This window comes from Dermacentor silvarum, chromosome 10, assembly GCF_013339745.2.
Source record: "Dermacentor silvarum isolate Dsil-2018 chromosome 10, BIME_Dsil_1.4, whole genome shotgun sequence".
In the NCBI taxonomy this organism is placed as follows: domain Eukaryota; kingdom Metazoa; phylum Arthropoda; class Arachnida; order Ixodida; family Ixodidae; genus Dermacentor; species Dermacentor silvarum.
The window spans coordinates 65,652,954-65,676,877 of NC_051163.1; the positions used below are offsets into that span (position 1 = coordinate 65,652,954).

Below are 23,924 nucleotides of genomic sequence, written 5' to 3' on the forward strand. Positions count from 1 at the left end.
GACTGCCAAAACGCTGGCAGCAAGCTCATACGCTGCAGCGGGCGAAGGTACGTGCGGTCTATCGCTTCAACAGAAACTGAGCCGCGAATGCACAGTGCATAAAGGTCAGAGCCGTGTGGAGATAAGAGACGGTGCGGGCGAGCGACGAGCGCGGTTGTTGGCAGAGTAGAAGTGCCCCCCCCCCCCTCCCCTTCGGCGCTGGCTTCCCGCTTCCTTGCTTGCGCGTGGGAGAGGTAAGAGACGGTGCGGGCGAGCGACGAGCACGGTTGTTGGCAAAGTAGAAGTGCCCCCCCCCCCCCCCTCGCTCCCTCCGGCGCTGGCTTCCCGCTTCCTTGCTTGCGCGTGGGAGATTGAGTGCGTTCGCTCTCCGTGATAGCACGCGTCCCCGCACGCTTCCGCTGGGCATACGTCGCGCGGCGAAGATTTTATCTATACGGAACCTCACGGCGACGGCGACGCCAACGGCAGAAATCCGGTTCAAGTGTCCATATAATTGCTATCGCAATAAAAAGAAAGGATGGTGCAAGTTGAATGCCCCTTCCATGTGTCGTCTGGAGGGCACCCCTTCCAAAATGTTTCGACGAGGATACGCGTTGTCGCCAACTCAAAACTTGCTCGTGGAGTTTCGGTGCCAGCTGCATGGCTCAGCTGCATCTTCAGGAGCGACGACAGACAGAAGGTGGTTGAGTTTCTAGCGGCGAGGGCGGCAAGTTTTTGTTGCACGTTCTTCTTTAGGTGTCGATGACCGGTCGAAAAAGGGGCGAGGGGGCGCTGCGGCGGACGCGCGTGCTCGACAAGAGTCGATTTGTGGGGGACTGGTTTAGGCTTTCAAGGAACGAAAAGGTAGGCGTGCAAAAAAGGAGTCGTTCTAGGTTTCGAGAAAACCTGTCGTGCACCTTGAGAGGGAAAGACAGACGTTCGACCGGTTGACGACCCTGCAGAGCCTCGATCGGTTCACCACGTGCGTGTCCTAACTACGTTTACACGAAGCCGGCCGTAGAGTGTCGCCTTTTTTAGCGCGTCTCGGTAATTGCTATGCGATAGCGTTGCAAAATAATAAGAATTGATTGTTTATTATGTTTAGTGTTTGTTACAGATACGCAGTCTTTGAACTTTCGGAATAGGGATATAGTCACCGCAACGATCTATGCGGCAGACAAGCAGATGTGTTTATGAAGTTTATTACTGCCATATTCACGTAACGGGTGTCGAAGATTCGATTTCCGTTATACATTGGTCCTGCCAGTTGATACTGCTGCCGCGCTGGTAGGCCCGTATAATCAATGGCTCCGAAAAATTACTCAGCGACTGTATTTGTCTTTCTTTCGAAGTTAATGCCCTGAACTGCACGCAAATGCAAAAAAAAAAGTAAGATATTTGTGCCAATACGACAATCGTAAACGATCACTGGAAATCGGGCAGTTTACAGTAAAATCGTAAAAGTTGGCAGGTGTGCGGCGGCGAGAGGAGAGTAGCAAACGGCAGTTGTCGTCTCACTCCCTGCAAGCAACATGCCAGCCTTTACATGCACCGCGCGAGACGACTTTTACCCCGTCTCCTATCGCATCAATGCACGATGTAATCCCACCGCCTACATGAATGCGTTGCGCCAGAAATCCGATGCAGTGCGCCAATTCATGTAAAACGCAGCTCTATATATAGTGCAGTCGTGTACCGGAAGACTGCGATTGTGACAGCAAAGCTGGTGGAATCTTTCATGACGTTGTGTACTACCAAATGACTGAGAAGTGGCACTTAAGTTTTGTCAACTTTGTTCAATTATATATTCGTGCCTGTTAGATCTTCGTGCCTGCTGCTACTATTCTCTAAATTCATATACATGCACTGGAAAAAAAAGTTTCAAACAAAACGTTGTAATGACCTATTTCTTACCGTTCTTGTTCCAGGGTAATCGTGAGGCTAGCGACTTATTAGCTGCCATGGAAGCATTTCTCGATAATAGCTCATATCTTCCCTTTATTTAAGAGGAGAAACACGGAGAAGGCGGGAGATGGATATTCAAGACGATGAGCAAAACGAGAACTAGGTGAAAGCAAGAGCCAACGTTTCGACAAGTGGACTTAGACAAGACCATTTGTCAAAACGTTGGCTCCTGCGTTCATCTCGTTCTCGGTTTGCTAATCGCCTTTATTTCAGAGAAAATTCATATCTATCACAAATGAGAATAAATGCAAGGCGACACTACTGATTAAAAAAACGCAATTGTCAATTTAATTTTTTCTCCGATACAAGCACAAGAAAGTCTTGACGTGACATGCAAACGCGTCAGGCGGATGGATACATCACAACAGAAATAGCTCCACCTTCATGTAGCAGATCAAGCTCGTAGCCCACGCTACAAGTAACAAAGGCTTCATTTCATTCACGCAAGATATATACATCAAGAGAAAGAAATGCATATGTCATAACACTTCAAGCACACAAACACAGTGCAAATGCAAGGAAAACGGATCGCTCCGGCGTCGCGTGCATATTAATGTTGCCGGAGTGTACCGGGATAAGGCCGTCCGTATTCCTAGCCAATCACTTTCGAAGGCAGTGCCATAAATTTCCCCCTTCAATTCATAAGGCAAATGCAGGCCGGAAAGTTAAGTTGTGATGTAGCCCTGAACGAACCTGCAGAACGCGTCAACTGACGGTGGACCATATGCAACGTTTCAGCTACATTCACCTGTTTTTCACTGCCTGTAGTCCTCCGGTAGCAGAGTCACTCAATGTGATGTGATCTGCTTCGGGCCTGTGAATCTAAAACTTCACTGCAGCCAATTGTCGCAGTAGTCTTGAAGTTGACCCACAGACATCCTGCTATGATCGACAGGGAATACGGGCATACAGCACAGCCCCTCGCCTTTTGTACACAATACGACACGGCGCGAAGCGGCAGCACCCGAAGAGGTAGTAAAATATAAGCATGGCCTCCGAAATCAGGGTGCTCCACGCCGTCCGATCCCGGAGGCCATATTATAGGGAAGAAGGTACGATGACTAGGGCTTCAGTCTCCGAGCTCCATTTCGACCACTTCGTCGAGGAACGGTTTGAGCATGGGCAGGAACACGCGCACGACGGCGCGCAGGTCGTAACCGCTGTCCACGTACACGGCGCCGGCCACGGACTGGAAGAAGTTCTGGATGAAGCAGCGACGCTTCTCCACGGTGCTCAGCTGCTTCAGGGTCTGCGGTGCCGGGAGAAGGCGTTCGGTGGGGCATGTGCGGGAGAGATACAGGAAGAAGCGTTACCACATGTGGACATTTCATTCATTCATTCATTCATTCATTCATTCATTCATTCATTCATTCATTCATTCATTCATACTATGCAGCCCCTATAGTCCACGTATTGGTAGCTCAAATAATCAATTACAAATAAGCAATGTTCAATTAAGGCCGGTAAATGAAAGATAAATTGAGTTATGGGGTTCAGCATCCTGGAACATCGCAGTGGGTCATGAGCGATGCTGTAGTGGAAGCCTTCGGATTAAAATACACGAGCGTCTCTGCATTCCGTTTTCGTAGGAATCCGACCATCGCAGATGGGAATCGATCCCTCGACCACGTGCTCTGCTGCGCAACGTCATCACCAACAACAGCCTAAACAGTAAACTCATAATGTCATGAGCGTGCTTAAGATACGAAGACGCAAACGGTCCCAGGCGAGCTGGTTGGCTCCCAGCCAGACCGTTTCTTCGGTACGGAAACCGGTGTCGTCCCATTATTTAAAAGCTCTGAATTAGCCCTTTCAGACGACAATTGATTCTCGATCTTGATTGAAAATTGAGTTTCACCATATTTCTTGCATTCACAGGATGACGAAAAGCGTACAGTTGCAGAACGATGCAAGAATTTTCTTTTCTTCACTGTGTTTTGCAACGTTTGCACAATTCGGACTCCATGCGAGGTCAGGTACGAGATTAACTACTACTTCGTCTAGCATGTATGGAAAGAACCCATCCAGCTACTTTAAAAGTATGCCTGACGTATGTAAAACATTGTCAATAACAGTGAAAGTGAACCCGCTACATGACAACATACTGACGCGGTGAGCAAACACCCGGTCGTCCACATTCTATAACTTGTTTGAGTAGGACACCTTACACGTATCATTAACTTGCCGAACAGGTGGTATCGGAATTGTTTAAAGATTATACGACTCGTTTTAAATATAATTATTTTCACCAATGCTGTTGCTTTTGGTGGGTGCTATCTTGACATACATGATTGCGCCCACAGAGCCTCAATGACCGGATACTAGAGGGCCGGACAATAAAGAATTGAATAAATATTCGTAAAAATAAGTAACGGTGCTGAGTGTACGCTTATTTTATAATATTCTTTGGGTTATACCTCCGATGTGCTTTCTTTAAATAATTAATTTCTCATGTTCATTAGTTGCGTTGGCCTTCTTGCATAACGTCCATAAAAGGAGCGAAATAAACATCTTGGGATTATAATTTCGCTTTCACCTAGAAGTCTCCGTGGTTACATCGATTTAAAATATTATGAAACATTCATGGATCATGCCTTGAGGGATTTTCCTGCGCCAGAACGGCCTAAGAGCGAGAAAAAATAAATACTTGAAAATCAGTTTCGGCATGCGGAAGTTTCAGTGCGAACTTCAAGAATGGAATGCTCGGCCTAGATTTTTATCCACTAGTAAACAACTTTCTTCCGCTGAATGATTATAAACGAAGTTTTGAAACACCTTACCTGCCTTAAAAAGAGACACTGAATTAATTTAGACAAGTGAGGTACTTCTTTCAAAACTCCCGTTTCGTCAATTTCACGGAAAGGGGTGGATTAGCAGAAAATAATATGCCGGCCAAACTTCCATTTTTTTTTTTCATTTTCAAATTTCGCACTCGAACCCCAGCGCCGGCACGTCACTGTGACGTCAGGATGTCCAAGTATTTTCTCAAATGGTTATGCCGCAGTAAACGTTCTCGAAACTTTCAGTGTTTAACTTCTTTTGAATACAATGAAGTGCATCATAAGGGAGGGGGGAAATTAACTAGGCCCTCGTAGACATCGTAAAAACATTTATGACGTTAACGGCGAGCTAGTGTACGTCCGAGCTCAAACCGGGGCCTTCGAGTTTCGTCAGCGCAACGCCACATAGCCACTAAGCTACCGCGGGGGGTTAGCGGTCGCTAAAGTCCGCGTGTTCGATGTAGACAGTAATTCGCTTTATCCGGGTTCGGACTGCACGTTAGCCGGGCGGCCTCTCACCTGAACACCCTTGACGTTCTTAATGTACTCGTTGAGGTGCTCCCAGTCCCGGCGGTCGTCGAGGAATACTGCCTCGTGGAACCCGTTGCGCACCGCCAGCAGCGCGTACGCCTCCTGGCACTCCACCAGGGCGCGCCTCTGCGCCAGCTGCTCCTTGGTCTTGACGGCGCAGTTCTCGAGCAGGTACTGCGAGATGACGAACTTGAGCACGTAGTCGCCCACGTAGTCGAGCGGGTCGCAGAAGGTCTTGTTGTTGGGACGCTTGCTCTGCTTGTACGTGCGGTGCAGAAGCGCCGCGAAGCAACGTGCCTGCGGCGGTGAGGAGGAGGAGGAAGAGGGATGTCGCAGTGTAACGAGGTAACACGGCTCGAAAACTTTGCGCTGGTAACGCGCCTCTCCCGATAGAACGGTGGTGGCTTTGCGCCAACATGGCTCTGCGACTGCCTGAGTGATAAAACTCCACAACCACTTCAGCACTGTCACGGCATGTGGAGTCGCTCTGCTCAAAGTCTACCCTTTCAGGGTAGCGCTGACCGATGGTTTAGTCGGTAAAGCAGTACCACAGTGGCCGCGCAAAAGTGGCGCGTGACTCTTAAAAGAGGGGGACCACAGGGGATGACCGTTGTCATGTGCGGTTCTCCCCCTTTATTTCGTGTCACTTAAGCCCTAGCGCTGAGGCAGGCTAAATTTCTCCTTTAACGCATATAAGGAAACTGTGCGTCCGTTAAGGCTAAAGCTCTTTGCTCATATTAAGTACTACACCGCGAACTTGGGCGGAGTTCAGTTGGAAATAGGGCAGGTTTAAGTGACCTTCTCGTGTCCATGAGAGGGCCGCGCGAGGTCCAGCCCGTCGGCCTCATAATGAACTCAGCAAGAAGAGATAGAGGCAGGCAATATGCGACTCAACTCTTCGTCTTGAACTCGTAGCCCCCGAGCCTTTCCTTGACAAACTTGTCCGGGTACTCCATCTGCAGCTTCACCACCAGCTCGGGCTTCAGCACGAAGTGCGGATGGGTCCCCTCGGTCGAACCTGCCCACAGACAGACAGAGAGAGAGAGAGAGAGACATAAGAAAGTACTGCAGAGTGTCGCTCGAAGAAAAGTATTAAGCAGAATGCAAAACCGCGGTAGCTGGTTCGATTTGGGCCGCTCGACGATAACGCCGACAAAGTCAACCGTACAACGATGACTATAATGACCGCAACGGCAACTACACAGTGATGATGATGATAATGACAAGGAAAACCGTGCAATGGTGACGATAACGACGACAGCGAAGGAGACGAGGACAATGGTGCAACGAAAGCGACACCAGACACGCCTCACAAATCGTGTGCGCCCGGAATCGAATCCTGTATGAAAACAAATACTTTTCCTTCTCCGGTGGCTGGTGTCTGTGATGAGGATAGTAAACACCATGGCGATACCATTGCGAGATGTCACGAAAGTTGGCTACAGCCATTGTAAGTTGGCTTAGGAAAGTACATGGAAAGTACATGGCTTAGGAAGTACGTGGAAGCACAGAGATCGCTTTGATCGGCATTCAATGGAGCGATTTTAATGATATCTGTCGCAGCCAAAATAAATGATAAAAATGTGGAAACTGTCGGAAGCAGACTTTTTCATTCAGGCCACTAGTTCCTGTCAGACAAAACAATTTTTAAAATCGACCAATTTATTAAAATTTAAGTGTACTGCAGTTTACAAGTGTAAAAACAATGTCACAATTATGCCGACTGCATGTATCGGGGCATCTAAAGGAAACAAAATTGTTGTAAATAAGGCTTTTGCAAAACTTTGCAACGATTTTGCAACGATTTCGCGTGAGCTGTAAACTAATAAACCACGTTTGTCTACTTGTGACTCTCTAAAAAAACAAAATTTACAGAATCAGTTATATCTGTTTTTAGTGAAGCCTCTGCGGAGTTCTAAACTTCGTGGTTAATTTTTTTTTTTTAGTTCTTGAGTGACTTTTGCAAGAAAAGTTGAGGCCCTAAATCTAAATTCTGCTTCTCTCAAACGCCAAAAGTTTGCTTTTTCTGTCAAATCTAAGAAATTTAATTCGATCCTGTTCAGCGGTTGTCTATCCGGGACCAGATCCTGCGTTTCACACATGTTTATTTCAATAGGATAGTTGGAGTTGGGGCTCAAATAAAGCTTTCTCTCAATACCACCCATAAAGAAGAACCAATCGCTGTGTCCCACCAGCAAGAAACACGTTTCAAGGACGACAACTTTTTCGTTTCAAGGCAGAAGTTCACAGGAGGATGGATGCTTGATGTGACCAACAGTGGTGGAACAAGAAATGTCGCCCTGCAGCCAACGTTTTCGAGAAGGGTCGCTGCCCTGGCGGAGTAAAGTCCCTTTGTCGAAAGTTTGGCTACAGTTACGCATTCGTTACGTATTCACGCAGCGTCTCAGACATCGGGTTTTAAGCAAACAAACACGGCGTAGTGTATCGGTATGCGCCCTCAATACGCAGCATTCACGGGCACTTCGCAATCTTCGAGCCGACACGTTCGGAGTCGTAGTATACCGTATTTCATAGAATTCAAGCATCTCTATTGTCTTTTCTTTCCTTTCTAAGTCGATCCTAACCGATTTCGAACTCACCGTTCTCAAACAGCCTGCTCGTGGCGGATGAGCCTGCCGGTGCCTTCGGCGCTTCTTTCAAAGGAGCCTTTGTAACCTGCGGAAGGGAAAAAAAAAAAAGAGGGAAGAGGACATCTATGAAGCATTATATTTTCAACAGTCAACTTTGCGTGGTGCTCGCGTTTGCCATGTGTTCACTTCGCCACTTCGCACATGTCTAGTATCTTCTCCCTATCGGCATGTGTTGTCATCCGTTATTAGCTACTATATATGTTATTATTGCGATTGGAACATGGACACTCCAGGCGCATTACTGTCGTCGTCGTCGCCGTGATGTTCCGTATAAACTCCAGGGGCGATAACATCGCCGCCGCGCGCCGTACGCTTTTGTATGCGCGAGTGAAAGTTTGCGAGGGATGTGCCCACGATGGTGGTTCAACTCACGCGCGCAAGGGAGGGGAGCTGGGGATGAAGAGCGCCGTCTTTTCATAATTAGTCCTCACCTTGACCCAAGTGCTGCTTATATTTGGACTACACTACGACCACGAGTCCTAGTGCGGTTCAATGGTTCGAAACCTTGGCATTCGTGCGTGAATCACTTTAATGCGAAGCATTATTGAAACCGACACCCGAGTTTCTTCGCGCGTCGGGATGGGTAGTGTGGTTTAATTTAGACCGGCTGTGAGCGCCAGTGAGTAATAAAACAATAAATCACGACATAAAGCCTGCGCTGCCAGCTGATATAGATATCTCTAAAGCACGCGTGCAGAAGAGCGCGTGGAATTCAACGGCTTTGATTTTCTTAAATTTCTTACGCTTGAGCTGCACCCCATTCCTGGTGAATCCTTCAGAACGTGTATGTGACATTAGGAGTGTAGAATGCCTAAATATATTATAGACAAGTGTTCTCTGTGCACGCACCGCTCATCACCATTTCTACCCCCCGAAAAGCATCATACATCGCCTTATATTACTCCCGAGATCGCGGCGTCGAGGCCTAACACAGTTTTGAGGTTTTACACTTCTGCTCGGTGTAAAGAGGACAGTTTGAAAAAAAAAAATCGAGGCATTTTTTTAACATGAAATATACGAATGTGTTTTCACCCGAAATCAGTACCCTACCTATTATGACACAAGATAAACGAAGAAACAGCGTCTGATGACAGACACTTGCTGTCTTTCTTTGTCACCGAGCGCGGTCTCAATCGGCCGACGGTTACGTTCATAATGCGTCAAACTAGCTCAGAGGCTTGCGTAAACTGTACTTGACCGACTTTAAAAAAGTGGTGAAAGTTGAGTGCGTGTGGGCTGAGTGAGACCTGAGAGGGAGAGAGTGCGGACTTAAAAACAGATCTGCATCAAGAGCAAGCTCAAGCACGTCTGTACAGGGCTCACCTTTTTGGTGGATTCGTGTCCTTCCAATTCGTCAAGGATTTCCGCCATGTCGACAAATCCGTCGGCGTTCTCCATTGTGAGGAAAGGAAGTCTAAGGAGTCTCGTCTAAGGGAAATAAAAAAAAGAACAGCATGCGAATAAAAAGAGCTTAGAAAGCTGGGCACACCCGCCGACCACGACGCCATTTGCATTGGCCGGACTAAAGCGCGTCTAGTCCTGAGCGAACGTGGCACACAAAAATATGAACGCCGATTAGTAAGGACGCCGACAGTACTAAAGCAAAAAAAAAAAAAAAAAGAGTGACCGGGGGTGTAAATCACCACGCGCGGTGATTTATAGCAATTATTGCGCGTGGCCGTGAACGAGATGAACTGGTGAGACAACACCCGCGGTTGCTTAGCGAGTGCTTTAGCAATGTTCTAAGAATCTGTCAAAGTATGTTCAAAAGCTTGAGTTTTCATGAGCGGTTATACGCGTTTCACGTAATTGCGTCAGGCCTCGTAACGATGCACATTAGGGAGCTTTAGAAGTAGGGGACCCAAAAGTCACGAGATGCTATCGACCAGACGTGCCCAAAATAACGTAAAATGAACACTCAAGATCTCAAGCGAACTTTTGCCTGTTTTGGGGCAAGTTATAAGCCACTTGGGTGCGCTATTTCTAAATCTCCCTATTTACTGAAGCGGGTAGCCTGCCTTCATTGCGATAGAGCCGCGACCGATGGTGCTATTCTGGACTTTAAGCTTACAAGAACTGAAAGTTGGGTCAGTTTGTATTCATGCGTGGTAGGCCTAACATCGCAAGGAAAAAGAAGACGTCGGGATAAACGTTGACTTCAAACTTCAAATATTAGTTTATTCCAGACGAAAGGTACTTTGTTTTTACCCGCCGTCACAAAACAAGACAGGCGGCTAAAAAAGTGCTTTTCGTATGGAATGAACTTTAGCTTGATGATAGCGCTTGTCCTGTCGTCTTCTCCATCTTCCTTGCGCTGTTAGGCCTATCATGCTTTCCTGGAGACCATCGCATTCGGCAATGTTGGCGTTTTGAGCCAACCACAGACTGCGTAGCTGCGCTGTCAGCCAATCGGAGCTGATAAGATTGTGAATTTGACAGTACGGAGGAACTTGACCATTTTAACTTGTTGCGTGTCCAGAAAAAGCCAATCAGAGAGGCCGGAGCAGCGCTCTGGATCAATCAGAACTGTCAAGATGGCGTTTCTATAATTTGGTTGATCTTTACAATGCCCAGAATAGCATCCTTCGTGAAATCAGCAACATTGTTTTCCACCTCGTGGCACCGACGGCTGGGTTCCGATACTCGCCGTAGACGGCAAAGTAGACGGCTAAGTGGACAGCGGCCATCATAAGAGGAAGCTTTAGCTCCGGCCCAAATCGGATGCCGCCTATTCAAATAAATGTTAAACGCCGCAATGCTTTTCTGATATAACCCAATGGACTGATTTTACTGAAATGTGTTGCACTTGAGAGATAAAGTTAAACTCTAGTGACTGTTAAAGGTATTTTTGATTTACCGGGGCCTGCAATTTTTTCACAAAATTTGCAAAAGTTGACAACTCTGAAAAAATAAGGGCGCGAAGTTTACAAATACGTAACTCTGCAACAAAAACAGACATCTCAGTCATGTAAACTACATCCGTTAAAGCATCCAAAGCGAGAAAACTTTATAGATTAATTTATATCTGACGTGATTTTGTTACAATGTTTACGTGACTTTTGCAAAAACACCTATTCCCATGCATATTACTGGTGTATCTAAGAGCCATCAATTGTGTCCGCTTTAGATCTTTCAAGTTTCGTTCCAATTCTGACGAAGACGTCAAATAAGGCAGCTTCGCGAAGACCGCATCGAAACCAAAAACGATGCAGGCTACTTTGCTGTCCAAACAAGATGGTAGTTGTGCAGGAAGCTTGGAAACTCGACGGGAACGTCGTCCGCGCATAATAAAAACTTAGCCACGCTTTCCTATGCGCCTAATGTAAGTCGCGCTGTGCTTTTGAAAGATTCGCACGCGTAAGAAGGTGCAAAACAGAGATAATATGTGCTTTTCTCAGTTCTTTTCTTAAATTCTTGTCGCCACCAGGTGGCATTATATTGCAGAGGCGCCGAAATTGTAATGAAGTGGTGGAAATTCACGAAGGACTGCAGCAAGTATGTCCTGTCTCCATTGCAACTCACGCTATATGTTAAGGGCATAGAAAGACGACTGGGAAAAAGTGAATCAGGGTTTGATTTATCCTACATGCCTAATTGGCAAATGATGCAACACAAGGTCCCCGGACTGATTATGCAGACGACGTAGTGCTACTAGCGGAAAATGCGAGATATTTGCAGAGACTTGCGAATATGTGTGGCAACGGAGCGACAAATCTAGGCCTCAAGTTTACTATTAGCGCAGAGAAATCGGGAATTGCGATCTCCAATGAAGAGACGAGTAATTATATATGTGGTGCATGTCAATTCAACAGCAAGCATTACCCATAGTCAAACAATATAAATACCTTGGCGTATACATAAACGAAGAAAGTACTTACTGAAGCACCCACGAAGATAATCTGAAAATAAAGGGGAAGCGGAATGCAGCAATAATGAAACATTGATCATGGGGCCACAATAAATATGAGGTGGTGCGTGGAACATGGAAATTAAGGACTAATGGTGCCAGCGCTAACGTTCGCAAATGCCATTCTATGCTTAAAATCGGATATCTTGTCGGGGTTGATTGGAAGTTCACCAAAGTTCAGTAGGCCTGTTGGCTTTGGGAGCCCACGGTAAAACCACAAATGATGCAGTGCAGGGTGACATGGGTTGGGCCTCTTTTGAAGTCAGAGAAGAACAGAGCAATATTAGCTTTGCAGAAAGACGCGGGAACGTGGATGAACATAAATAGGCGGATAAAGTGCACAAGTATCTTATACCACAAAAGTGGGGACACAGAATGGAGGAAGAGGTCAAGAAAGTTGTCAACCAATACAGCGTAACTGAAAGTGTAAATGTACAACCAGGAGTCACACACACACACAAAAAGTGAGAGATACAGAGACAGCGAATTGGATGCAGAGAATGGGAACAAGAAAGACCATACGAGATTTACAAGGATGGGGAGAAAGAAATTCAAAGGGAGAATCAGTGCGATTACACAAAAGGTAATGCCTTGCTATTTGAGGCTCGAGCTGCTTGCCTAAGGACCGGAGCAAGTACCCGCATCAAGATGAGGGCATGTGTACGCTGCACCAAAAATCCAGGACCCACTCGGCACATCCTAATGGAATGTGGAGGGATTCACCCAGTGAGACCCATAGGTGACGTATACACCTTCCAGCAGCGCTTGGATTTAAAGTGGACGGAAGCATCAACCGGTCAGCAGTGGAGATAAGCAAGAGACGTTTAGAGCACTGGTGGAAAGAAAGCAGGCAAGATATTGATACGACCGGATCCCTTACAGGCATAGGTAGCGGTACAAAGTAGATAGAGAAGTTTTGAGGACGAGAAAAAAAAAGAAAGACTGAGATGTATACAAAAATGCTAGAATGGAAAGTCTCTATAGTCTAGGTGAATATTTGTAAAAACCCCGTCTAAAAGGGGCTGCCAATAAATCAGCAGCCTTCCCATTGTTTTCTGGACGGTTTGAGACGCGTTCCATTACTTTGGTCTTCGATGCTGGCCAGAATTGGAACACACGCGACCTTTCTGTGGTAGGTGGAGTCTCGCGGTTGCCACCAAACCGCTTCCTCGAATCTAGGCCGACCCCAGAGTTTCGTACATTACTTTTTTTTTTTAAACATAAGTATCGGCCTCCATTCAATTAGACACGCTGTTTAAACGAGCGCTGCGGTTGTTTCGTTCACGTTGGGTTCATCTGTGAACTGAAACTGCGCAAGTGCTGCGTGCATACACGCTTTAAAAATACAGAGTCCGAAGATTATCGGCAAGTTCAATGGTTCAGCACTTTCTTCCGTTTCCCTGAGTCGGCAAGTCAGCTGCGTCGGCAGAATGCGGTGCGTAAAATGTACTCCCAAGCTCCATTTATCCGCAGCACAACGTACGCGCCTGCGGCATCGGCGCACTGCGTGTTTTCTCCCTCGTCTTCCTGGGATAATGTTCGTGCTGCCGGCTGCGTTGTTATTTCCGCACACTGTTTGATTCTCGTATTGCTTTCCTGCTTGCCTATAGCCAACCGACCTCGGTAACACGAGGACCGCACTGCTCACAGACACTCGGCTGGAAGCAGGGTGAAACATGTGCGACTGTGCACACGCGCGTGCGCAGTGGCTCAATAACACAGCTGAAAGCCGAGAACCACAGTGTAACCACAACTATACAAAGGAACGCACGTGCAATTCGAGAGCACGTGCGTGCTCTGGCGAAGCGGCTTCAGCTTCGCTTGGAGATGCAGTGCGTGGGAACGGACGCCTGTGTGGTCGGCATGCTGCGAAATATACATAGTTTTTTTTTTTTTTTTTCGCGTGCATTGGAGCCATACATACAAGGAGACACTAAAGATGCGTAGTCCGCACTCTGCACCGACGTCCTACACTGAACATGTCAAATTTCTCAAAACCGTTGACAAAACAAGCGTGAGTGCAGTTATTTTTTTACTGCTATACTTGGAGCCGGGTGGATCCGTCAGTGATCACAGGTGAACTTTGGCTCACAGAGGTCGTTGATGATGATGATAAGCACTTTATTTGTATCGAGGAGAAGCAGAGCGTGAGAACAGGTTCTAAGCTTTTGATGATTTATGTATCTCAGTGTAAAACGCTTCAGAAGCATACACTAAAGCTAAGCGGGAGCAAAACACACGAAGATGGCAAATCAGCCAATATAGCACCCGTCATAATTCGTCCCCAGGATAAGCATACAACACGGACTCGAAACACACGATAGCGGCCTTTCCAAGTTATGGAGATGTTCTGTCATAAAGTGTGGATACGGAAATCACATAAGTTATTAGTGTTTATTAAATAGCTATAAAATTAGAATATTGACCACCGGAATTATATCGAACTCGCTGCTAATTGACAACACTATCACATAAGAAAAAAATAAAATACGCAAGTGAATGATAAACAAACACCACGCTACACTGACCTACGTTATTATTTAAAAAATAATTTATGCTGTCAATTAAGGTTTCCACGAAAATTCGTATGGCCACGTAATATATTTGTACGCGCTTTCATCTTGAACTTGATCAGCGACGGCCGATCATCATCTTCAAAATTTAACTTAGTTATCACGCCATTACGCGATACGCAGAATCTCGCCTCAGTGAAGTGCTAGAAAACATCCGAGCAGATATGGTGGTCTATAAGGAAGGAATAGTATGATTACAACGTGAAAATAGAAGGGGGAAAAAGGTGATGAAGGTATACCCAGAAATGTTTCGTGAATTATTTGTAGCCTTAAACAGCCCCTAAAACGTTTAGAGAGTAGAGGCCGCATGCAACACACGTATACATTACCTTATCTATAATGAACCGCAGAGTTTGCTAAAAGAACTGGTGAATCTCGATGTAAATAATAGCCGAAAAAAAGAAGGCCCGTGAACTTCGTGAAAAAAGAATTGTCGCAGAAAAAAAAAAAAGGAATGACACCTGTTCAGCGCTTTATTCGAAAAATAACGTTAGAGCGGAAAAAATAAAATGCCAGGACTCTAACCATAGTTTCACGCCTCTGAATAGGTACGCCGAATTTCTTGAGAGAAAATATTCGCCGAAAAAAACAACATAGCAGTTGGCGCAAGAAAAAGAAAGAAAGAATTAGAACCATAGAAAACGCGAAAATGCTTTGTTTGGATAAATACCGACGTTATGGCGAATCCCGCCATTCCCTAGGGAAAAGAAAAAAGAAAAGAAAAGATAGAGAATACGCTGAGCGCTACCTGCACGTCAAGGACGTCCTGATGAATAATTCATAATTGATGATGATGATGATGATAATGAATAGTTCCTTCTGATTCCGTGACGCCGTCATTTGATCTATACACAGCACCGTTGCCCGTGAACGGCAGACGATGAGGCACGAACCAAATGAAATTCATTTATAGCTCCAATTCAAGTCGCGAAGTTTTTGCCCTAATAAACTTCACTCTGCAAACGGACTGGGGACGCATTCTGGGACGATCACTTTCGGCGATACTATCGCGTCGGCCATCAGGTGCAAGCTGATTCGCTGGTTGATGACTACGTCACGCGACGGCGACAGCATCGCCGAAAGTAATCGTGCGAGAATACGTCCCCTGATGTCAAGCCGTGCCGCTTTTTCACTCCGTCATACGTCCACGAGAGTAAAATCACGTCTTTGTTTTTTTTTTTTTTTCTTTTTTAAAGATACATCGTGGTGAAGTAAACATTGTGAGCTGTGCAGTTTTACAGGGCAATGTAGCCATCAAAACTGCTATTCTAGCTCGTTCTCGTTTAGCGTACGTCATTAAGCATAGTTTCGGTTTCGTGTCATGGCGACTGCGTCCGCAAATAACCGACAACCTCGGCAATGCGTCAGATGGTGGCCAGCTGGCAGCGGTAAGCGACCCCGGAAACCGAAACTACGGCAGCGCGAGTCAGAGACCTTGAGTTGAAGGAGCAACAACGCAAAACTTTGCACGCCCGGTCGTCGCTCACACGTGCTCGCCCTGTCTATACCGCCTTCAGCAAAAAAAAAAAAAAAAAAAAAAAAAAAAAGAAGAAAAAAAAAAGTTTTAAAAAGTCAGACAGCCTTGCAGCACATCGCGCGCATGCCGTTCGAAAACGAAACGATGAAGAACTCAAAAAAAAATGCCGTTCGAAAACGAAACGATGAAGAACTCAAAAAAAAAAAAAGGGGGGGGGGAACACTCACTCCGGAAGGGGAAAAAGAATAAACACAATTGCAAGCGAACTGGCATACTACATGATGCACTCACGGTTCGCGTTGCTATTTGGGTGCCCCAACTAACACAGAGAGGATTTTTAAAAATAGTTAAGCCCTCTGTGCGGATGAAACCAACTGTGTGTTGGCTGCTAGCAAGGAGAAGCCTCCAGTTTTTTTTTTTTTTTTTTTTTTTTTTTTGCATTCTCCAATTAGTAGAGTGAGTAGAATTCACAATAGACAAACTTTTTAATTATTAACTTCACGGCTTGCAATGTCAATACAATTGTTAGAGCACATTTGGAAACATCATTTTCAACTCTTTGCAATGCGTACAGCTTTGCGGGTGTTTATTTATTTATTTATTTATTTATTTATTTATTTATTTATTTATTTATTTATTTATTTCCGTGTTGCATAGAAAGCCCGCGCGCGCATTTCTTTTATATGCGATGAAGAAAAAAAAGTTACACAAGAAGTATCGCGTCGCATAGGCCCCTGGACGCCTGCCTTAAGCATTACACGTCTTGCCCAATTCAGCATTTTCCTCCTTATTTCAGACTATCAGCTACACCCGGTTGTTATATAACTTCAAGACAGAGGTATCCATAGTACATGGCATAAATGACATGGGGTGATGGCGTCGTTGTCCTTTCTTTAACTCGATATGTATCAGGACATATGTGGCGAGACATGAGTGCATGAAATGACAAGAATACCATGGAATGACATGATCATGCAATGCATGTCTTGTCAAAAACATGCTATGAGATTCATGGTATTCATGCCATTCGTGTGATGACATTTATGCCATGTCATTCGCGTCAGGTGATGTAAGCGTCTGTCATTCATATCCAGATATATATCGAGTTAAACAGCCATGACAGCATCATGTCATTGATGCTGACTCAACGAAAACGAAACTATGGCAGTCTATGACCGAACACGCGTACGTTTTGGCTTTAATAGCGTTGCGCGATGCTCCCTCCCAACTTTTTCTTTCCTCCACGACCTCCTCTCATACTCATCCGGGGTACTCGGCACGCAGATGAAGTCGGCTGACGCTGACTCAACGAAAACGAAACTATGGCAGTCGATGACCGAACACGCGTACGTCTTGGCTTCAATCCTGTTGCGCGAAGCTTTCTCCCAACTTTTTTTTTTCTTTCCTCCACGGCCTCGTCTGACTCATTCGGGGGACTCGACGCTCCAATAAAGGCGGCTGACGCTGACTCAAGGAAAACGAATCTACCGCAGACAATGGCCGAACACGCGTACGTTTTGGCTTTAAACGTGTTGCACGGTGCTCTTCAAGGGAGGTTATACACTAAAGCTTTCGTATAAGTTTTCGTACATAACCTCCTTGATGATCTCGCTCTCAACTTTTTTCTTTCCTCTACGGCCTCGTCTTATACTCATGCGGGGGTCTCGACGCGCAAATGAAGTCGGCTGACGCTGACTCAACCGAAAACGAAACTATGGCAGTCCATGACCGAACACGCGCTTTCCGGCGTCGCACCGGCCGCACGGCGATGGAAATCATCGTTCGGAGCTCCCGAGTCAACGCGCCTCATTTCCCGAGGCGCAGACGCCGCCAGCGATATGCTTCAGTACGCTGAACCCCGACGGATGCACGACGTGTCAGCCGATGCGTATCTCTAGAAAACTGCGAGCCGATGCTCCGAAAGCTAATAAACGCCCAGCAGCCTTGTCCTCTGTGTTGTCCCTACACACGGTGCAGCTTGACACAGCAAAGGCAGCTCTTCCTCATGTAATTCGCTGATGTTACAGTAAGGTGTTCATCCGTGGCGAGTTAGCGCAGGCGCTTCGTCGATGTTCAAGTCGTTTTTTAAAGCGAATACCTTTCTTCGCCTCTTTCTTCTGTTTTCGTGATTGGTCGGTGGTCGTTGGTCGCATTCGGAACGGAAAACGTTCCTTAGTTCGTTCGTTGGGTTTTCGCTTATACTGACAATCATCGTCGATGGTTTATGCACAATTTTTTTTTTTTGTCCTCGTGTTGCGGCGCTGACAGCTACTATGAACCTTACTATTGAGTGAAAGAATTTCACTCGAGCGTGCGAACTTGGGTACCTATTGCTCGCTGGAAAAAGGTTAACAGCGCGAAACTATAAATAAATGCGCGAAACACGCAGGGCAACCCCCTTTCACCGTCGTCTTAAGTTCGCCCTATTAATCATTTCGCCAATGTGAACCGGTTGGCCCAGCCACACGCGGCGTGTTATTGGGCTATATTGAGCTGCTTCAGTACCTTCGCAGTTTGCTCAACCTTTGGTCCTAATTACCACCATCGTGTCATCATAATCAATAAAGAAGAAGGAGCGCTTTTCTGTGTTTTTCTATCCTTCTCGTATTCGCCTAAGCTTGCGCTATTTATTCTTTAGCAAGTATGATTAACAGCGCAAGGACACCAGAGGGGACAGATGAGAGAACAGAGCGCTGACTTCCCACAGTTTTTCTTTTCAGAAAGCCTCACTATATACCGGCGTTTTTTTTAGAAGGTCCAAAAATTTTAAAAATTGTCTGTGGCAGATTGCATAATTCTAACCCTTGCTCTAAATTACTGCATGAGGCGGTTAGTAGTTCTCCAATTAATAAAAATGCTTAATTGAACAATTACCATAATTACGCTAACAAACTTTTTTAATTATTTGCTTTACGGCCCATATCCACCGTGGTTGCTAAGTGGCTAGGGTTTTGGTCTGCTAAGTACGAGGTCGCGGGATTGATTCCCGGCCACGGCGGCCGCATTTCGATGGGGGCGAAATCCGAAACCACCCGTGTATTTAGATTTAGGGGCACGTTAAGGAACCCCAGATGGTGCCTCATAATCGGATCGTGGTTTTGGCCCGTAAAACCCCATAATTATTACTTTGCGACACATATTTAAATCTACGAATTATAGCCGTTGAGTTCGCAACGAGTACATCCACTTGGAACGAATTCTCAGGACTGCACCTATTAACGAGACATTAATATAAAGTCACAGAGAAGCCCAATTAACAGCCACGAGCTAGCTGAACGCAGCGATAAACACCACAAAGAAAAAAATTCAACGTAGTGATATAGCTCGAGGTATCTGATATCCTTGTCAGTGGGAGCGACAGAGGGGGTACTGACGCAACCATTCTTTAAGCACAGTTTTGTTTACGCTTCCATTATCTCGCTCGTGACACAACTTCTGTGTTTTGCGATAATACTCTGTGAATCTTGGGCTGCATCCGCACGTGCTGCGGTGGGAAGAAAGCCATCCCTGTTTTGCGCGGTCTTCATTGCGTATGTCTTCTTTCAGCCTTTCATTTACGCATCGGCCTCTCTGTCCGACGTAATATTAACCACAGGACGAGGGAATCTGGCGCACCTAGGTTATTTGCGCACTCCGTAAATTTATTTCGCTGTTTTAAGGCACCCTCGTTTGGGCTGGGAGGGTCATATTGCACAGGTTGCCTGATTTTCCCCTCTTTTTCACTGTAGATAAGCCATCTGTGTTTCCGTTTAGTGGTTTGCTACGTATGTACTAAGTGAACTCTAACAAAACCTGTAGCATTTCAAAGTTATTGTATAGAAGAAAGCGTTCCCCGCCGTCTCTTATCATCAAGGATGTAAAGAAAGATTACCACACTTTCACCGTAGGGGCGAAGCAATGAATGCGAAAGCTGTACATTAGAATACCGTATAGACCCTTTTACGGGCCGCACCCCCCCCCCCCCCCCCCCCCAATTTTGTACGAGGTACGGCCTTTGCACGGGACCGGACCATTTGGTCTAATTCTTCCGGCAGCAAGTATGTGTGACGAGCGTGAAGTCCGCGGTAATCTTTTTTGATCGTCCACCATTACAAAAGCTGCTCGATTGCCGTGTTCCTCGCCGTACGCGACAACCTTGAGCTTAAATGCAGCATCGCACGCCATCAAACGCTTCCCCTCCGTTGTGGACTCCCAGTTATTCGATTCCGTTAACAGTTATTCAATTCCGACCGATCGACCAATGCCTTATCCAACCTCGTTGTTTCGTTGAGAGAAGCTGGGTGCTACGCAGCGAGTAAATTTTTACGTGAATTGACAGTGGCATTAAGTTTTTTAAACCACAATTTTCTGCATCGAATACTCGTCTATACTGCGACACGTAAGCGGATAAGCACGTGACTAATTATTTTCTAGCTGAAATCAGTTAGAAATTAAAAACTGACAACGCGCCGCTCTAGGCATAAAGCTAATGCTGCTGCAGCACAAAATAACCCAGCGGCCATTGTTCTTTCTGTTCTCGTTTAGAAAAAAAAAAGAAGAAAAAAAAACGGGCAGAAAGAAAGTTTTCTCCGCTGCTGTTTTTCACTTCGATGTGTTCATTCGTTTTTCTACACTATATCCCTCCAAGCATAGCTAGCAGCTGATTATCTTTCAGCTCAGACACTTTAGGATAGCGAAAGTAAATACACGAGGATAGATACGAGCCTACTGTAACTGGTGTCAGCGTTTTTTTTTATCGCGGCCGTCCACTCTGCCTACAGTATTTAACAATGCCGCTGCATACAATACGTTGACAACGCGGAACCTCCGGCAAGAGTATAATCAAGGCAGGGTACTTGAGTTATTTTGTCTGAAGCACGAGCTGCAGGTTCGCGTATACGTATGAAAGACGAATATGTCCGAGAAACTTTCGCGGGATCAAATCCCGGCCACGGCGGCCGCATTTCGATGGGGGGCGAAATGTGGGAAACACCCGTGTACTTGGATTTAGGTGCACTTTAAAGAACCCCAGGTGGTGGTCCAAACTATTCCGGAGTCCCCCACTATACGGCTTGCCTCGTAATCAGATCGTGCTTTTGGCACGTAAAACCCCATAATTTTTTGTCCCAGGAATTTGAGACTGACGCCGATCCATGAGGTCACTAAATGTTGCGATTTATGGTTCATGTCCAATACACGATTCGATCAGCGTAATCTAGCTATTTATGGAACGAGAGATGGACACACAGTAACATTTCTCAAGGAGAAGCACGGTAACGCTGCGCTTGCATGCACTGGCAAACCAGTCTTTTTCGCGCTGATGCAAACGGCGAACGCGGCATCTTGTGTTATATCATGGCGTTTTGAGCCGCGGTTTCGGGCAAGCACTAACTTTAAATCACCCTTTGACGGTTTAGGAGCCGATATATTGCACGGGGACTTCAGACTGCCAGTGTTCTATTATTCAAGAAGTGACGAATTTTTCAAAGCGTTGAAGTCAAAGCTCGCGAGTCCGATGCCACTTTCACGACACGGACAAGTGGCTTATTAGGTGTTGTCTTCAGCACTCGCAAGCGTGCCGCTTGCTGCTTTCTTTACCACATGTAACGCGAGGAGTAGACGAGGAGGCCTCGCTGCTTTCTAAGGCCGGTCCCGCGTTAAGTCATTTTGTTCTCTCGTTGCAGTCAGCTTCCTGCGCCAGACGCGCTTTGAAGGGTAACTTGAGCAGCTCAGAAACATCGTCGCAGCTATGCCGCATCTGCAAGACGTGCTCGCCTGGTTGTACATGCTAGAACAACGGCCACCGTGCTTAGCATTCCACGTCTTGGTGATAGAAGCAGGATAAAAGTGTTTTTCGCTGACACGATCCATTGGTTGAAGTATGGCCTCCCTCAGCAGTTGCAGGTGGGCAACTGCTAGGTCTGGCTGAGGCGTATTGGTCTGGCTGAGAGAATAGTTTCGAAATTTCGCTGCGGCAGACACATGCCTTATCCCGTAGCGGGATATTTGCGGCGGTATGTTTTTTTGTCCTCAGACAGCCAACGCGATTCCTCAAATAGCAAGGCACTGCCATTTGTGTTACCGTACAGATTTGCCCTCCTGATTTCTTTGTTGCCGTATTTGCAAATCGCCATGGTCTTTTTTGTTTCCATCCTTTGCATCCAATTTACCGTCTCTGTCTCTCTCACTTTCTTTCTGATGACTCCTGGTTGTCTATTTACACTTTCATTTACCCAGCACTTGGTTGTCAACTTTCTTGACCTATTACTCCATTCCGGGTTCATGCTTTTGAGGTACGGATACTTGTGCACTTTAGCCGCCCATTTATTTTGATTTTCCAATCATAACTTAGTTGCTTTCGTAATTTCCGCAGCTGTGCTAAAAGACGTCGCAGGAGCAAAGTTGTTATTTCTTATGCGGAGTGAAAAGTCCATCGCTCCGTTCACTGAAACCCCTGTTGGGTTTCAAAAGAGTTCAAGGCATCGTTCACTTACCTCGGGCGCGATTCTACGATATGTCGAACGACAGTTGAGCTTTGTTTAGTCACGGGAGAGCAGTTGGACCGTCACTGCATGCGTATTGCGTTATATATTGTGTTACGTAACACTTAAAATTTAAGGGTCGGTTGAAAATGCGTGATAGTGATACGAATGGTAAACGTTATAAAAATAAGAGAATTAGACAAAGAACAAGAAGAAAGCAACGACCACATATCGAGTAATTAAACAGTATAATAGTATTACACATGTGCACTCTCCGTCGCCGTGACCTTTAATATAATTAACAAAACAAAACTCCGGTAGGAACTTTTCATATTTTACAGAACTTAAATGAAGAAGAAATAGCTATTGTATAATATAGCGCCAAGTAGCCACATTACGCGTCATATTATACAACGCGCGCTTACCTTTCCGCCTGACGTTGTGGTAAACGATAACGGCGGAAAAACTTTATTAGCAACAGCAGGAAACGGACGCGTTCGACGTTGTCTGCGCAACAGCCTTTTTGACGCATAGACACGGCCACTGGTTTGAGCACCCCCTGCGTGGGCTTCCTCGTTCCATTCCATTCGCCAATTTCATCCTCTCTACCGGACTCTACGGCGGGAAAAGCGGATGTCATAACAGCTGCCGTAATATAGGAGTCTTCGACGTTTGTTTGAGCCACACCAGACTCGATTTAGAAGGCGAACTTCCCTTAGAAACCAAGCTGGTTATACGACAAAAGCGCCGGAATACGACTCAATGCCAACTTGTTGCTATCGCGTAAAACCCGGCTTCGTCGACTTGTCCGACACCGGACGCACGCGCAGAGATAGCACACGCTGAACGCGGAGCGCTCCAAGCAAGCAACACAAGACAAAAGGCTGGGCCACTGGCGGGAGCCGTCAGGAAAACACGATGGAAAGCGCGAGACAGTACTCACCTGCGGTTTGAGACACCGAGGCTAGAAGCGTATGACGGCCTACGACGTGTATAGGGGTCGGCTGGCAAAAGCTGCAGCGGTCCCTGACTGCGCGCTGTTGTCACGGCTGTTGTCGCTGCTAGCTGTGCAAACGACGCCGTGAAAGCGAATGAGCCGCTGCTGCCTCGCGGCCAAGCCAAGCGACCCCTACAACTCGCCTGCAAAAGAGGAGAGAGCGTATGACGGCTGTCTGAGGAGAGAGAGACGAGAGAGTTTGAGAGGAGGATTTGGCAACGCTTCCGCAGGGGAATCATTTGCTCACTTTAACACTGTTTTACACCCGGCGTGCTCTATCTACCCTCCTCGGAGCTCTTGTGTCGAAGCGGCGCGCCGCGCCGAAGTAGTGCGCTAGAATTGTAGCGCCGAAGAAGGCTGGGACTAGACTGCACTAGAATTCTAGTACACAGTATAATAGCTGGCACCGACAAGACAAGCGGGTTGGCGAGAAGGATTTTGTTAGGCTTGCGCGAGAGAGTCGGTGCTTGTTTAAAAACAGGCCTTTTTTTTACGGCGTCCGGTTGTGAGTGTCGCGGAATCAGAAAAAAAAAAAAAAAAATTTAGAAAGAGCGTAAATTAAGGGGCGCTAGGAGAGCGTGCCCAGACGAGCTCCTCGCCGGC

General features: G+C 46.3%; 1 protein-coding gene across 1 annotated transcript; it reads right to left on the bottom strand.

Moving 5' to 3' along the window:
- Positions 1 to 2,211: 2,211 nt before the first annotated feature.
- On the bottom strand, positions 2,212 to 23,447 carry LOC119465915 (ribonuclease 3-like). Its single transcript, XM_049656841.1, is given in 7 exon segments — positions 2,212 to 3,193; positions 5,244 to 5,537; positions 5,539 to 5,552; positions 6,151 to 6,273; positions 7,856 to 7,931; positions 9,230 to 9,334; positions 23,268 to 23,447. Coding segments are annotated over 6 exon segments (762 nt in total). The 5' UTR covers positions 9,305 to 9,334; positions 23,268 to 23,447; the 3' UTR covers positions 2,212 to 3,013.
- Between the last annotated feature and the right edge of the window lie 477 nt (positions 23,448 to 23,924).